The sequence below is a fragment of the Salmo trutta genome, chromosome 22 (genome assembly GCF_901001165.1).
Source record: "Salmo trutta chromosome 22, fSalTru1.1, whole genome shotgun sequence".
In the NCBI taxonomy this organism is placed as follows: domain Eukaryota; kingdom Metazoa; phylum Chordata; class Actinopteri; order Salmoniformes; family Salmonidae; genus Salmo; species Salmo trutta.
In genome coordinates, this window is record NC_042978.1 from 24,754,448 (window position 1) to 24,768,409 (window position 13,962).

At 41.0% G+C, this 13,962-nt stretch overlaps 2 protein-coding genes across 6 annotated transcripts in view; one reads left to right on the forward strand and one right to left on the reverse strand.

Moving 5' to 3' along the window:
* LOC115158418 (uncharacterized) overlaps window positions 1-11,606 on the forward strand; it is a 103,917-nt gene extending 92,311 nt beyond the window's left edge. For both annotated transcript variants that reach the window (XM_029707335.1, XM_029707337.1), the window contains 5 exons: window positions 8,852-8,966; window positions 9,635-9,737; window positions 9,967-10,036; window positions 10,261-10,364; window positions 10,440-11,606. In XM_029707335.1, the coding sequence (XP_029563195.1) occupies window positions 8,852-8,966; window positions 9,635-9,737; window positions 9,967-10,036; window positions 10,261-10,364; window positions 10,440-10,614 (567 nt within the window). In that variant the 3' untranslated portion in view covers window positions 10,615-11,606. The remainder of the gene's footprint in view (window positions 1-8,851; window positions 8,967-9,634; window positions 9,738-9,966; window positions 10,037-10,260; window positions 10,365-10,439) is intronic.
* Window positions 11,596-13,962, reverse strand: part of tbl1xr1a (TBL1X/Y related 1a) — a 28,436-nt gene continuing 26,069 nt past the window's right edge. For all 4 annotated transcript variants that reach the window (XM_029707339.1, XM_029707340.1, XM_029707341.1 and 1 more), the window contains one exon: window positions 11,596-13,947. In XM_029707339.1, coding sequence (XP_029563199.1) covers window positions 13,921-13,947 — 27 coding nt within the window. In that variant the 3' untranslated portion in view covers window positions 11,596-13,920. The remainder of the gene's footprint in view (window positions 13,948-13,962) is intronic.

Consider the following 13,962-nt stretch of genomic DNA (forward strand, 5'->3'; position numbering starts at 1 on the left):
GGATAGTCTGCTAATGCCATAGTTTTAACAATATCTAACATCATTGAGATTTTTTGGGACCATGTGAGAAGAGGCATGTTTTTAAGGCTGCTGCAATGTCTTCTTGTCTTAATTGAGCTCTATAGGAATCTTACATCCCTGATTAGGGTCAGTTTATCCCTGGTTAGGGTCAGTTTATCCCTGGTTAGGGTCAGTTTATCCCTGGTTAGGGTCAGTGTATCCCTGATTATGGTCAGTTTATCCCTGGTTAGGGTCAGTTTGTCTCTGGTTAGGGTCAGTTTATCCCTGATTAGGGTCAGTTTGTCCCTGGTTAGGGTCAGTTTGTCTCTGGTTAGGGTCAGTTTATCCCTGATTAGGGTCAGTTTGTCCCTGGTTAGGGTCAGTTTGTCTCTGGTTAGGGTCAGTTTGTCTCTGGTTAGGGTCAGTTTATCCCTGATTAGGGTCAGTTTGTCCCTGGTTAGGGTCAGTTTCTCTGGTTAGGGTCAGTTTGTCTCTGGTTAGGGTCAGTTTATCCCTGATTAGGGTCAGTTTGTCCCTGGTTAGGGTCAGTTGCTTATTTAACAAACAGCCTTTGTTTTACAGACACTGGGTTTGGGACGTCAATTGTTTCTGAGAATTGTTCTCTGTCTAATACTGTATGTTTTTAGAATTCCTGGGTGTAAGGGTTTCCTGTCTGGGCAAAAGAAAGCCAGCCATTGAACAATAATCTGGCCAGCAGTGTGCCTTGGGGCATGCAGTGAGACACTGCCATGAGCAAGAAAATGTGTGATCTAATTTAGGGCCAGCGAGGCGTTCAATCTTCTCTCTGCGGACTGTTGGCACTCCACACCATTCAGTTTGTCTTTGTTTTGGAGAAAGCTGCTTTCACTGCTGTTCAAAATGTATTCTGTCCATGCCATCAGGGTCAAACCCAGCAGGAGATGCCATGCAACAGTTTATTCTGCTTCCCTGTCCCTGATGGTTTAAATCCATTTGTGTTTGTTTGTGAGGCTGAGCATCTGTGAACTATTGAATCACAAAATTGAAGAAAAAGCTAAGAACAGGCCATGTTGTTAATGGTCTCCTTTGAGCTTCTTTAGATGATCAAATGTACTGTACTTTATTGTACTGTATTGGTCAGACGTCCATGCATGGTTTTATGATGGGACATAAACCTACTACCTTGCGACATTCCCTCTTCCATCCTCCACAATGCCAGGAAATTACATAAAATATGGACAAGACTTCATACCATGTTTTGGTATGTAAATGTTTTGGTATGTATGGGCACTGATGCTCTAAATGATTGAAATCATAATACTTTGCAGATCAACTGATCAAACCTACTGATATTGTTACTGTATGCCTCTTAAGCATACATCCTGTATACAAATGTACAGTATGCATCATGGTGGGAGAGAGGGAGGAAGAAAACCTGCATTACTACTTTTGTTATAGATATTTTCAGAAAGCCAGAACCCTGTCTTTCAACTCAGTCTGCTCAGTGCCTGGAGGGCTGCTTCTAAAGATCAGAGCTGTTCCTTATCGCCCAAACACACTTTCTGTTTTAGCCTGTAATGCTATAACACAATGTGTCCCTGAAGTGAAGCGTGGCCTTTCAAACGTCACCTTGGAGTAGATGTGAAGAGTGGCTCATTGTGGCCCGCAGCTCTCTGCTCTGTTTTATCCAGGGCAAGGTGAAGGAAGAGCAGACTGGCTTTGAATATTAACCTTATTCTTATTCTAGTCCAAGTACTACTGCCATTTTAAAGATAGCAGTAAGCGCTAGCTGATGACAGGTTGACGTTTATTGTCATGAATCTTGCCCTGGAGGCAGAACTGAGCGATTTCCGCTAGATGTACCAGCTGCTAAATAGTTAGTTAAATAGTTAACCTACTGTATAGAGTACCACAGTATGAGTCATAATACCCATAAAATCTAGTGGTCAAACATGGAAATGGTTCCAATCGTTTTTCCACCATCCATTCATTTAAGAAACACCTCAAATAAGTCCTGTGTTTCGTGTAGGCTTACCCTGGCGTGACATTTTGACAATCGTGTAAATCTCTCTGGGACAAGGTGACTTTTATCAATATATTCCCCTGCAACACCTCTAATGTGGAGCTCTATAGCAAACCGGACTATCTGCATTGACCCTTTTTGCGCTAACATGTTGCTGTTACTGTTTATTATATACTGCTCAAAAAAATAAAGGGAACACTTAAACAACACAATGTAACTCCAAGTCAATCACACTTCTGTGAAATCAAACTGTCCACTTAGGAAGCAACACTGATTGACAATACATTTCACATGCTGTTGTGCAAATGGAATAGACAACAGGTGGAAATTATAGGCAATTAGCAAGACACCCCCAATAAAGGAGTGGTTCTGCAGGTGGTAACCACAGACCACTTCTCAGTTCCTATGCTTCCTGGCTGATGTTTTGGTCACTTTTGAATGCTGGCGGTGCTTTCACTCTAGTGGTAGCATGAGACGGAGTCTACAAACCACACAAGTGGCTCAGGTAGTGCAGCTCATCCAGGATGGCACATCAATGCGAGCTGTGGCAAGAAGGTTTGCTGTGTCTGTCAGTGTAGTGTCCAGAGCATGGAGGCGCTACCAGGAGACAGGCCAGTACATCAGGAGATGTGGAGGAGGCCGTAGGAGGGCAACAACCCAGCAGCAGGACCGCTACCTCCGCCTTTGTGCAAGGAGGAGCAGGAGGAGCACTGCCAGAGCACTGCAAAATGACCTCCGGGAGGCCACAAATGTGCATGTGTCTGCTCAAACGGTCAGAAACAGACTCCATGAGGGTGGTATGAGGGCCCGACGTCCACAGGTGGGGGTTGTGCTTACAGCCCAACACCGTGCAGGACGTTTGGCATTTGCCAGAGAACACCAAGATTGGCAAATTCACCACTGGCGCCCTGTGCTCTTCACAGATGAAAGCAGGTTCACACTGAGCACATGTGACAGAGTCTGGAGATGACGTGGAGAACGTTCTGCTGCCTGCAACATCCTCCAGCATGACCGGTTTATCGGTGGGTCAGTCATGGTGTGGGGTGGCATTTCTTTGGGGGGCCGCACAACCCTCCATGTGCTCACCAGAGGTAGCCTGACTGCCATTAGGTACCGAGATGAGATCCTCAGACCCCTTGTGAGACCATATGCTGGTGCAGTTGGCCCTGGGTTCCTCCTAATGCAAGACAATGCTAGACCTCATGTGGCTGGAGTGTGTCAGCAGTTCCTGCAAGAGGAAGACATTGATGCTATGGACTGGCCCGCCCGTTCCCCAGACCTGAATCCAATTGAGCACATCTGGGACATCATGTCTCGCTCCATGCTTTAGTCCAGGTCTGGGAGGAGATCCCTCAGGAGACCAGGAGATCCCTCCGCCACCTCATCAGGAGCATGCCCAGGCGTTGTAGGGAGGTCATACAGGCACGTGGAGGCCACACACACTACTGAGCCTCATTTTGACTTGTTTTAAGGACATTACATCAAAGTTGGATCAGCCTGTAGTGTGGTTTTCCACTTTAATTTTGAGTGTGACTCCAAATCCAGACCTCCATGGGTTGATAAATTGGATTTCCATTTATTATTTTTCTGTGATTTTGTTGTCAGCACATTCAACTATGTAAAGAAAAAAAAGTATTTAATAAGATTATTTCATTCATTCAGATCTAGGATATGTTATTTTAGTGTTCCCTTAATTTTTTGAGCAGTGTATATTCTGTTGCCTAGTCACTTTATCCCCATCTATATGTACATCTCTACCTCAATTACCTCGTACCCCTGCACATTGACTCGGTACTGGTACCCTGTGTATATAGCCATTGTTACTCATTGTGTATTAATTCCTTGTGTTATTATTTTTCTATTATTTATCTTTTTTCTCTCTGTATTGTTGGGAAGGGCCCGTCAGTAAGCATTTCAGTGTTAGTCTACACCTATTGTTTACGAAGCATGTGACAAATACAATTTCATAATTTGCAAAGACAAAATTGTCTATATTTTAAAAAATTCATGAAAACAAAAATTTGCTTTTTGGTCTTTATCTAGATTAGGTTAGGCATTAGGGTTAGCAGTGTGGTTAAAATCTGATTTTATGACTTTGTAGATGTGCCAGCAAGTGACTACTTTGCAGAGCTGCCTCCAGGGCAAGATTCATGACAATAAATGCTTGCTAGCTGATGTGGAACGTATCAAGCCAGATCATATAGGATGGGTAGGGGTTGAGGCCTGCACTGTAAGGTCCTTATCATATCACCACTTCTCAGGGATTTGGATTAGGGGAGTATTGTCTGTGGAATCAACCTGTGATTTTGACATTATTGAACATACAATTTGTTATTTTCAGATGTAATTTAATATGTACAGTATTATACAGCTAACTGACAAAATAAAGGAAACACCAACATAGTGTCTAAATAGGTCATTGGGCCACCATGAGCCAGAACAGCTTCAATACACCTTGGCATAGATTCTACAAGGGTCTGAAACTCTATTTCAGAGATGCAACACCATTCTTCCATGAGAAATTCCATCATTTGGTGTTCTGTTGCCAGTGGTAGAAAATGCTGTCTCAGGCTCTGCTCAAGAATCTCCCATAAGTGTTCAATTGGGTTGAGATCTAGTGACGCACGCACTATGCTTCTTTGAGACCCCTCTTTCAAAGTCACTGAGATCTCTTCTTCTAGCCATGGTAGCCAACTGGGCATTTTTATACATGACCCTAAGCATGATGGGACGTTAATTGCTTGATTAACTCAGGAACCACACCTGTGTGAAAGCACCTGCTTTCAATATACTTTGTATCCCTCGTTTACGTAAGTGTTTCCTTTATTTTGGCAGTTACCTGTAGATTTCTTCATGAACATCTTTAGTGTCATCTAGTGGTGCTTGGTTCAAATTGCATGCTGTTTCTTCAGAACCTTATCTGTATGCACATGCATATATGTACAATAACAAATTGAACTGGTAATATATATATATGTTTCACACAAAACTGAGTAAACAGAATCCTCACCTCATCCATCTCACCTATTAACTGTGCATAATGTGTAGCTTGACTGGGTGTTTTGGATTTGCTGGGGTTAGATTTCAAGTAGAATTATACTCCAAAGTCCTCTTGGTGTTACCAACATTTTGTTGATCATTGAATAGTGCTTGCTGAACAACAAATGTGTACATCACTTGCTAGATCTAAAAAGGGATGTTTTTGTTATGTTTCTAGTCTGCAAATTACATATTCAAACTCTGAATTAGAGACCATTCCAGAAGACAAACTCCTATGATGTTGAAACATTGTGTCATTTTATTTTAAGCGCTTTTCAAGACAACTTATGTACTTTACATACATAAGATAATCAGCAGGATAAAAAGCAATACAATCACACATTAAAATAAGTAACTATATAAAAGTTCACTAAACATAATGACAGACTAACCAGGGAGAACACTAAACATGATGACAGACTGACCAGGGAGAACACTAAACATGATGACAGACTAACCAGGGAGAACACTAAACATGATGACCGACTGACCAGGGAGAACACTAAACATGATGACAGACTGACCAGGGAGAACACTAAACATAATGACAGACTAACCAGGGAGAACACTAAACATGATGACAGACTGACCAGGGAGAACACTAAACATGATGACAGACTGACCAGGGAGAACACTAAACATAATGACAGACTGACCAGGGAGAACACTAAACATAATGACAGACTAACCAGGGAGAACACTAAACATGATGACAGAGTGACCAGGGAGAACACTAAACATGATGACAGACTGACCAGGGAGAACACTAAACATAATGACAGACTAACCAGGGAGAACACTAAACATGATGACAGACTGACCAGGGAGAACACTAAACATAATGACAGACTGACCAGGGAGAACACTAAACATGATGACAGAGTGACCAGGGAGAACACTAAACATGATGACAGACTGACCAGGGAGAACACTAAACATAATGACAGACTGACCAGGGAGAACCCTAAACATGATGACAGACTGACCAGGGAGAACACTAAACATAATGACAGACTGACCAGGGAGAACACTAAACATAATGACAGACTAACCAGGGAGAACACTAAACATGATGACAGAGTGACCAGGGAGAACACTAAACATGATGACAGACTGACCAGGGAGAACACTAAACATAATGACAGACTGACCAGGGAGAACACTAAACATGATGACAGAGTGACCAGGGAGAACACTAAACATGATGACAGACTGACCAGGGAGAACACTAAACATAATGACAGACTGACCAGGGAGAACCCTAAACATGATTACAGACTAACCAGGGAGAACACTAAACATGAAGACAGACTAACCATGGAGAACACTAAACATGATGACAGACTGACCAGGGAGAACACTAAACATGATGACAGACTGACCAGGGAGAACACTAAACATGATGACTGACTGACCAGGGAGAACACTAAACATGATGACAGACTGACCAGGGAGAACACTAAACATGATGACAGACTGACCATGGAGAACACTAAACATGATGACAGAGTGACCAGGGAGAACACTAAACATGATGACAGAGTGACCAGGGAGAACAATAAACATGATGACAGACTGACCAGGGAGAACACTAAACATGATGACAGACTGACCATGGAGAACACTAAACATGATGACAGAGTGACCAGGGAGAACACTAAACATGATGACAGAGTGACCAGGGAGAACACTAAACATGATGACAGACTGACCAGGGAGAACACTAAACATAATGACAGACTAACCAGGGAGAACACTAAACATGATGACAGAGTGACCAGGGAGAACACTAAACATGATGACAGACTGACCAGGGAGAATACTAAACATAATGACAGACTAACCAGGGAGAACACTAAACATGATGACAGACTGACCAGGGAGAACACTAAACATGATGACAGACTGACCAGGGAGAACACTAAACATAATGACAGACTAACCAGGGAGAACACTAAACATGATGACAGACTGACCAGGGAGAACACTAAACATGATGACAGACTAACCAGGGAGAACACTAAACATGATGACAGAGTGACCAGGGAGAACACTAAACATAATGACAGAGTGACCAGGGAGAACACTTAACATGATGACAGAGTGACCAGGGAGAACACTAAACATGATGACAGAGTGACCAGGGAGAACACTAAACATGATGACAGACTGACCAGGGAGAACACTAAACATGATGTAAGACTGACCAGGGAGAACACTAAACATGATGACAGACTGACCAGGGAGAACACTAAACATGATGACAGACTGACCATGGAGAACACTAAACATGATGACAGAGTGACCAGGGAGAACACTAAACATGATGACAGACTGACCATGGAGAACACTAAACATGATGACAGAGTGACCAGGGAGAACACTAAACATGATGACAGAGTGACCAGGGAGAACACTAAACATAATGACAGACTGACCAGGGAGAACACTAAACATGATGACATACTGACCAGGGAGAACACTAAACATCATGACAGAGTGACCAGGGAGAACACTAAACATGATGACAGACTGACCAGGGAGAACACTAAACATGATGACAGACTGACCAGGGAGAACACTAAACATAATGACAGACTAACCAGGGAGAACACTGAACATGATGACAGACTAAACATGATGACAGACTGACCAGGGAGAACACTAAACATAATGACAGAGTGACCAGGGAGAACACTAAACATGATGACAGAGTGACCAGGGAGAACACTAACCATGATGACAGAGTGACCAGGGAGAACACTAAACATGATGACAGACTGACCAGGGAGAACACTAAACATGATGACAGACTGACCAGGGAGAACACTAAACATGATGACAGACTGACCAGGGAGAACACTAAACATGATGACAGACTGACCATGGAGAACACTAAACATGATGACAGAGTGACCAGGGAGAACACTAAACATGATGACAGAGTGACCAGGGAGAACACTAAACATGATGACAGACTGACCAGGGAGAACACTAAACATGATGACAGACTAAACATGATGACAGACTGACCAGGGAGAACACTAAACATGATGACAGACTGACCAGGGAGAACACTAAACATGATGACAGACTAACCAGGGAGAACAATAAACATGATGACAGACTTACCAGGGAGAACACTAAACATGATGACAGAGTGACCAGGGAGAACACTAAACATGATGACAGACTGACCAGGGAGAACACTACGCATGATTACAGACTAACCAGGGAGAACACTAAACATGATGACAGACTGACCAGGGAGAACACTAAACATGATGACAGACTGACCAGGGAGAACACTAAACATAATGACAGACTAACCAGGGAGAACACTAAACATGATGACAGAGTGACCAGGGAGAACACTAAACATAATGACAGAGTGACCAGGGAGAACACTAAACATGATGACAGACTGACCAGGGAGAACACTAAACATCATGACATACTGACCAGGGAGAACACTAAACATCATGACATACTGACCAGGGAGAACACTAAACATGATGACATACTGACCAGGGAGAACACTAAACATCATGACAGACTTAACTAAGTGAACTAGACAGAGGATAAAAGCTAAGACAACAGAGAATCCAGGTAAGCCTGTGTGAAGAGGTGTGGACTTGAATATGTGTTTGGATTGTGAGAGGAGGTACAAAATAATGACAGATCATAATGTAATTTCCTTTTTATTATCTTTGTGTCAATATCCAACATCATCCATTTTTGAATGGGTGATTTAGATAGATGCCTATAGGTTACAGAACACTAACCACATGTCATGTTGTCACTCTACAGATAATCAGTCTGAAGTACCGTCACTACTCGTGGGTGGCAGAGCTGATACAGATTTTTATTGCCATCAGTATAACAGTGTCCTTTCTGGTGATGGGATCTGCCATGAAGCACACAAGTATGTTCCCTGTCAATACATTTCTATCCTTGCTGTTCTCTATGCATGGCAACGTTCTCTGAAGAGGGGGGAATGCATTTTTGATAGCATGAGTTAGAGACATGCAAACCCCTCACCTACACCAATGTCTATTAAGGTCTAACCTCATATACGATGTACTTGTGTGACCAATCTCTCTGTTAGTCGGTGGTTCTCTGGTAATCAGTTTTATCTGTGTAAAGGGGTTATAAAATTCATGATAATATATAGTTATTTATGGCTAAATAGAAGGACTTGTTTTTTATGTTTTTAGGCCTGAAAATTAGGAAAATAAAATGATAAATGAATCTTCAGAGAGATACAAAAAATACAATTTTCCTAAATGTTAAGTTAGCTCAGGCTGAGAAACTCATTTAAATGATTCAGGATAACATCTCTATTTTCAAAATATCTGCAATAAATCACATTTCATGGTAACAAAATTATGCCTTTCATTGATGTGGCTATGTGTCATCATTATCTCTCCTTTCTTCCAGTCAGGAGTGATCAAAATACTCAGAATGATATGAATCATGAAAAATACCAATTGCATGTATTTACATGTACAATTGTATAAATCTACAGCTTTAAGAAGCTGTAGATGTGGTGCCTTACAGGTACATTGACTGTGTTTGGTTGTTTTGTTTCAGTTGATGGCCTTGTGAACTCACACTGGAACACCAAGTTGGAATGGATGTCTAAAGTCTGGGAGAGGACATTACCACAGAGCTTCCACAGATGCAGTTCAAGAGGGTATACAATTCTACTTCTCCATCTGGTTTTGAATTCCTCCTGTCACAAGATGATTTCACAGGCCATTTGCTTTCTCATTCGCTGACCATTACCACTCCCATAAAAATATGATATTTATCTGTGCCTATAATAGAAAAGGTTATGAAGCATTCAGGATGCTTACTTTGACTAATTAAGTTGATTTCATGATATTAACCAAACAATCCATGTTGTCTTTTCTCCTTGACAGTCTTGCCAATGGGCTCATATCTCTGCTTGCATTTGGAATCATTTTTATTGTCTCGTCGTGTGATCCAAGGGTAAGTGCCTCATTCTTCCTCCTGCTACAGCAAAATAAAATGAGTCACCTGTTCCTATCACTTCAATTCTAACTGGATCTAGGCTAGAGTAGGAATTTGTGTTTGATTGCTGTTTCAAACTATTCCAATGAGCTATGATAATCAAGTATCCAAACCAGTTATTATGGTATGTAAGAACATAAGGATAATACAGCAAGCTATATTTATGTGTACCCTTTAACTAGGGATTTGTGGTGATGTTGGACAAAGTGGTGTCTTTCTCTTTGAACACTGAAGTTGGGTTGTTCATCTTTGTGATGCTGCGAGCCTCCAGATCAGAGCGATTTCAGTGAGTAGCCTACTGTTTTATCAGTGATACAAAGAACTAGTTCCTACAGGTTCTCATCTCTTCTTCTCATCCCAGACACCTGACTGTGCCTCTGCCCGTGGGTCAGCGGGTCTTCCAACTCCACTGGAGCCTGCCTATTTACTTCCTGTTTGCTGTGGCCTACGATGTTATCCAGAGCATCGTAGAGATAGCAGAGCACAATTTACAGCACTCCTCCCAACCTCTCCTCACCAACTATTCTCTGAGCTGAGCACTACTGTGAACAATGGACGGTAGCCGCAAGCCTGGGAGCCGTGTGGTGGTGATTACAATGCTGTGTTCATTTGCTCATTCATGGACGTCATGCAGCTTCCTCTTGAACATTAACAGCATCAGGGATGTCTCCTACGGTCAACTATTTCATGTACTGTAAAGGGCTCGATTCAATCAGATCCGCTTTGGTCAACATCCGCATAGCAGTTGTTTTGGCGGTGGCAGATATGGAACTGCGTTAGCTGTCAAATCCAAAAGTGACTCCAGGCATTACACCGAAAGTGGACATTTACATTGGCTGCACGAAGTTGCTATAACAAAAATTCCATGCAGCCTTGTTTACAAGTTTGAACACTGGAATGTGGGATGTAGTCTACACCTTAAGATTATTATTTAGTTTCAAGATTTTCAATTTGAGCGAAATGATTTCTATATAGCCTACACTTTCTTATTCTGAACTTCTAAAGAGATTTGGGCTTTGTGACAATGATGGAAGAGCAGCTGATCACCGATTTGATGGCTCGAACGCAGTTCCACCTTCGACATCGCCTAAACATCCGCTATGTGGGTATCTGTAATCGCAGGTTAACACTTGATCTGAATTGAATCAAGGTCTATGTTTCGTTTTCATGTAATTGTTTTCAGAGGGCTGTATTGAATTACCAGCAGTCATGCTATTAGGGAGTCTTTACAGCTCAATATATGCATTGTTTAACAGCATAGCCAGAGAATATACACAAGTATTTTAGTTTAGACATCAAATGTACAGACTGGTGCGTCATCAAAACAGCCAATAACTGGTATGATGCCACAGCATGTCTGGGATCTCACTATTGAAAAGTTGCTTACAGCTTCTTTCCCCACAAATGCTTTCATATGTATGTATGTATCTAACTAGCTTACACATTTGACTTTGGGGTTTAAGATCATGTTTAGAATAAACAGATAAGGGGAAAATCCAATAAAAAAAGATATATTAATATCAAAATATATTTTATTCTGGACTTTTTTTTCAGATCTGGTTCAAATTACAACAGATCAATGCAATCTGCAAAAACACATTTTGACTCGAGAAACCAAGGGTGGGGTGCGGGCACTCATGATGCAATGTGGAACCAAAAAAATCAATAAACTGGAACATACTGTACTTGATTATCTCCAATAATCTTACATGTTACTCCTTTAGGCTACAAAGAAATATGAATTACAAAAGTTTTAAAAGAGTACAAAATGCCCAGAGGACATACACATCATAAGAATATGATTAGAATTCAGGTAGTGAAAACGAAGGGCAAAGCAGACACTAGGACAGCAGATTTATCATAAAAGAAAACCTAAAATAACCTTCCACTGTCATAGACTGTATAATAAATAGTGTCCAGATGGTACAATCTACTTAGAGTAGACAGTTTTTACAGATTTAAAAGGACTACACTCTGTATAAAATGCACATTTATGGGATGGTTGCATAGACCCTGATTAAACCTACTCTAATAATAAACATCCTCAATGTTTCAATTGAAAGTGCTTTTTGACACCAGGAGTAGGTTTCATATGGGCCCATGCATCTGCCCCTATATGTGTAGTGATATCCCAAAAAATAAACCGCTAACATATAAGTCTTAAACCAGGGGAACAAGGGATCCTGGCCATGGATCCTCACATTTCCATCAAGCCAAAACCTCATTCTGCCATCTGTAAAATCAGACTGACTTGCTGTTTAAAAAAAATAACAAAAAAAACACTACATTTAACAGGATATCTAGACTGTAACCGGTGAATATTCAGATGTGTCCCATTTCAAATTAAGATTGTTGAAAGTCAATCAAAAAAGATTTAACTATCGATTGATTACTGTCCAGTAGGGGAATTTTCTTCTCACAATGATTTGAAAAGATACATTTACATGAATGTGTGATGCCACAGTGTCGCATGTCTTTAAATGGTTATGCTTCAAATTCAGTTAACTTTTTAAATATTGAGCAGCACAAAAATAATTTATATTGTGCATGTTACTCCATATGATTTCTGATTCCTAGCCCAACACCCAGACTTGCTTTAAGATTCTATTTTTCCTCTGAAAACAACATTGCTTGTTTGTGATCCAAATAACCTCAGTCAATATCTAGTTTGGGAAATCGTCTATGGGACTTGAGTGAAAACTTTGCCTAATCAACATGTAAACCACTTTGAGTAAAAGCTTAATGGAAGTTTTGTGATAGATGATACATCAGCAATATGAAATGTATCTGGAAAAACATCTGAGAGAATCACATTATCAGCTAAGTTTTCATTAGAAGAATACAAAACTTAAAGCAAGTCTTCCCTTTTTGCTATATGTTGTAAAAGGGGCCTCAGTTTGCCCAGTGGAAGCACTCTGGTGAAAGGTCTAGTGGACATCACAGTTCCAATCATTCACACTGGAGGGGGGGAACAGTCATTGGGTACTGACTCGTCTGCTTCTCTTCTTTAAGCGATCCAATACTGGATGTTTCCACATGATAACTACAGCAGTACAGCTTTGTCCAGGGGTACCGGTAATCATGGAACGTTTTTCTAGCTCCATCAATGGTGCACAAACCAACCATAAAAAATGTTTTAAAGCATCCAGCTGTACAATGCCTCTTCTTTCATGTGCACCCAATGTTAATTTGTAATAATATTAAGTCAGGAAAATCAATGTCTCCTGTAGAGGAAAGAAATAAAAACTACTGCATTTAGATGTCAACAGTACGACCGATGTCAACAGTAAAAACTACAATTGGAAAAAAGTCCCCATATTGTTTTGAACCACAAAGCGCACACTACCAAAGACTATTTTTTTAAAGAACTGTTTTGTGAGTGTGTATAAAAAGAGGACTCCTCCACTTCATGCAGCTGTGACCCCAAAAAATATTAACTTAAACATTGAAATAATTTTTTAAAACCTAACTGCCTGCCGCAGGACGGGAAAGCTGATATGTCTGTACACAGAGACTGAACTACCAACAAAATGTAAAATATTTTTTTTGTCTTGATGAGGATGATTTAAAGATCAAAAAGCAAAATAGCTTTGAAATTTTGGTACATATACGGATCTGTTTTTTTGTTTTGTTTTTTGTCTGTGTCCCTTTAATGTCTCTGGAAGGATTTGCTGCACAGATTGTGTCCTTGCTCCTGAATCTGTTGTGTAGAGGTTGGGGTGCTTGTTTCTGGTCTGTAGTGGCCGGACATGGTTCAGAGGGACTAGCAGTACATGGGGCAGGGACAGTTATTTTGGCTATGTACACATTCATTGTCGGTCCATAGTTTCCAACAAGGAGTGTTACTTCCGCAGATCTAATACACAAACCTGAAAAACAAGAGA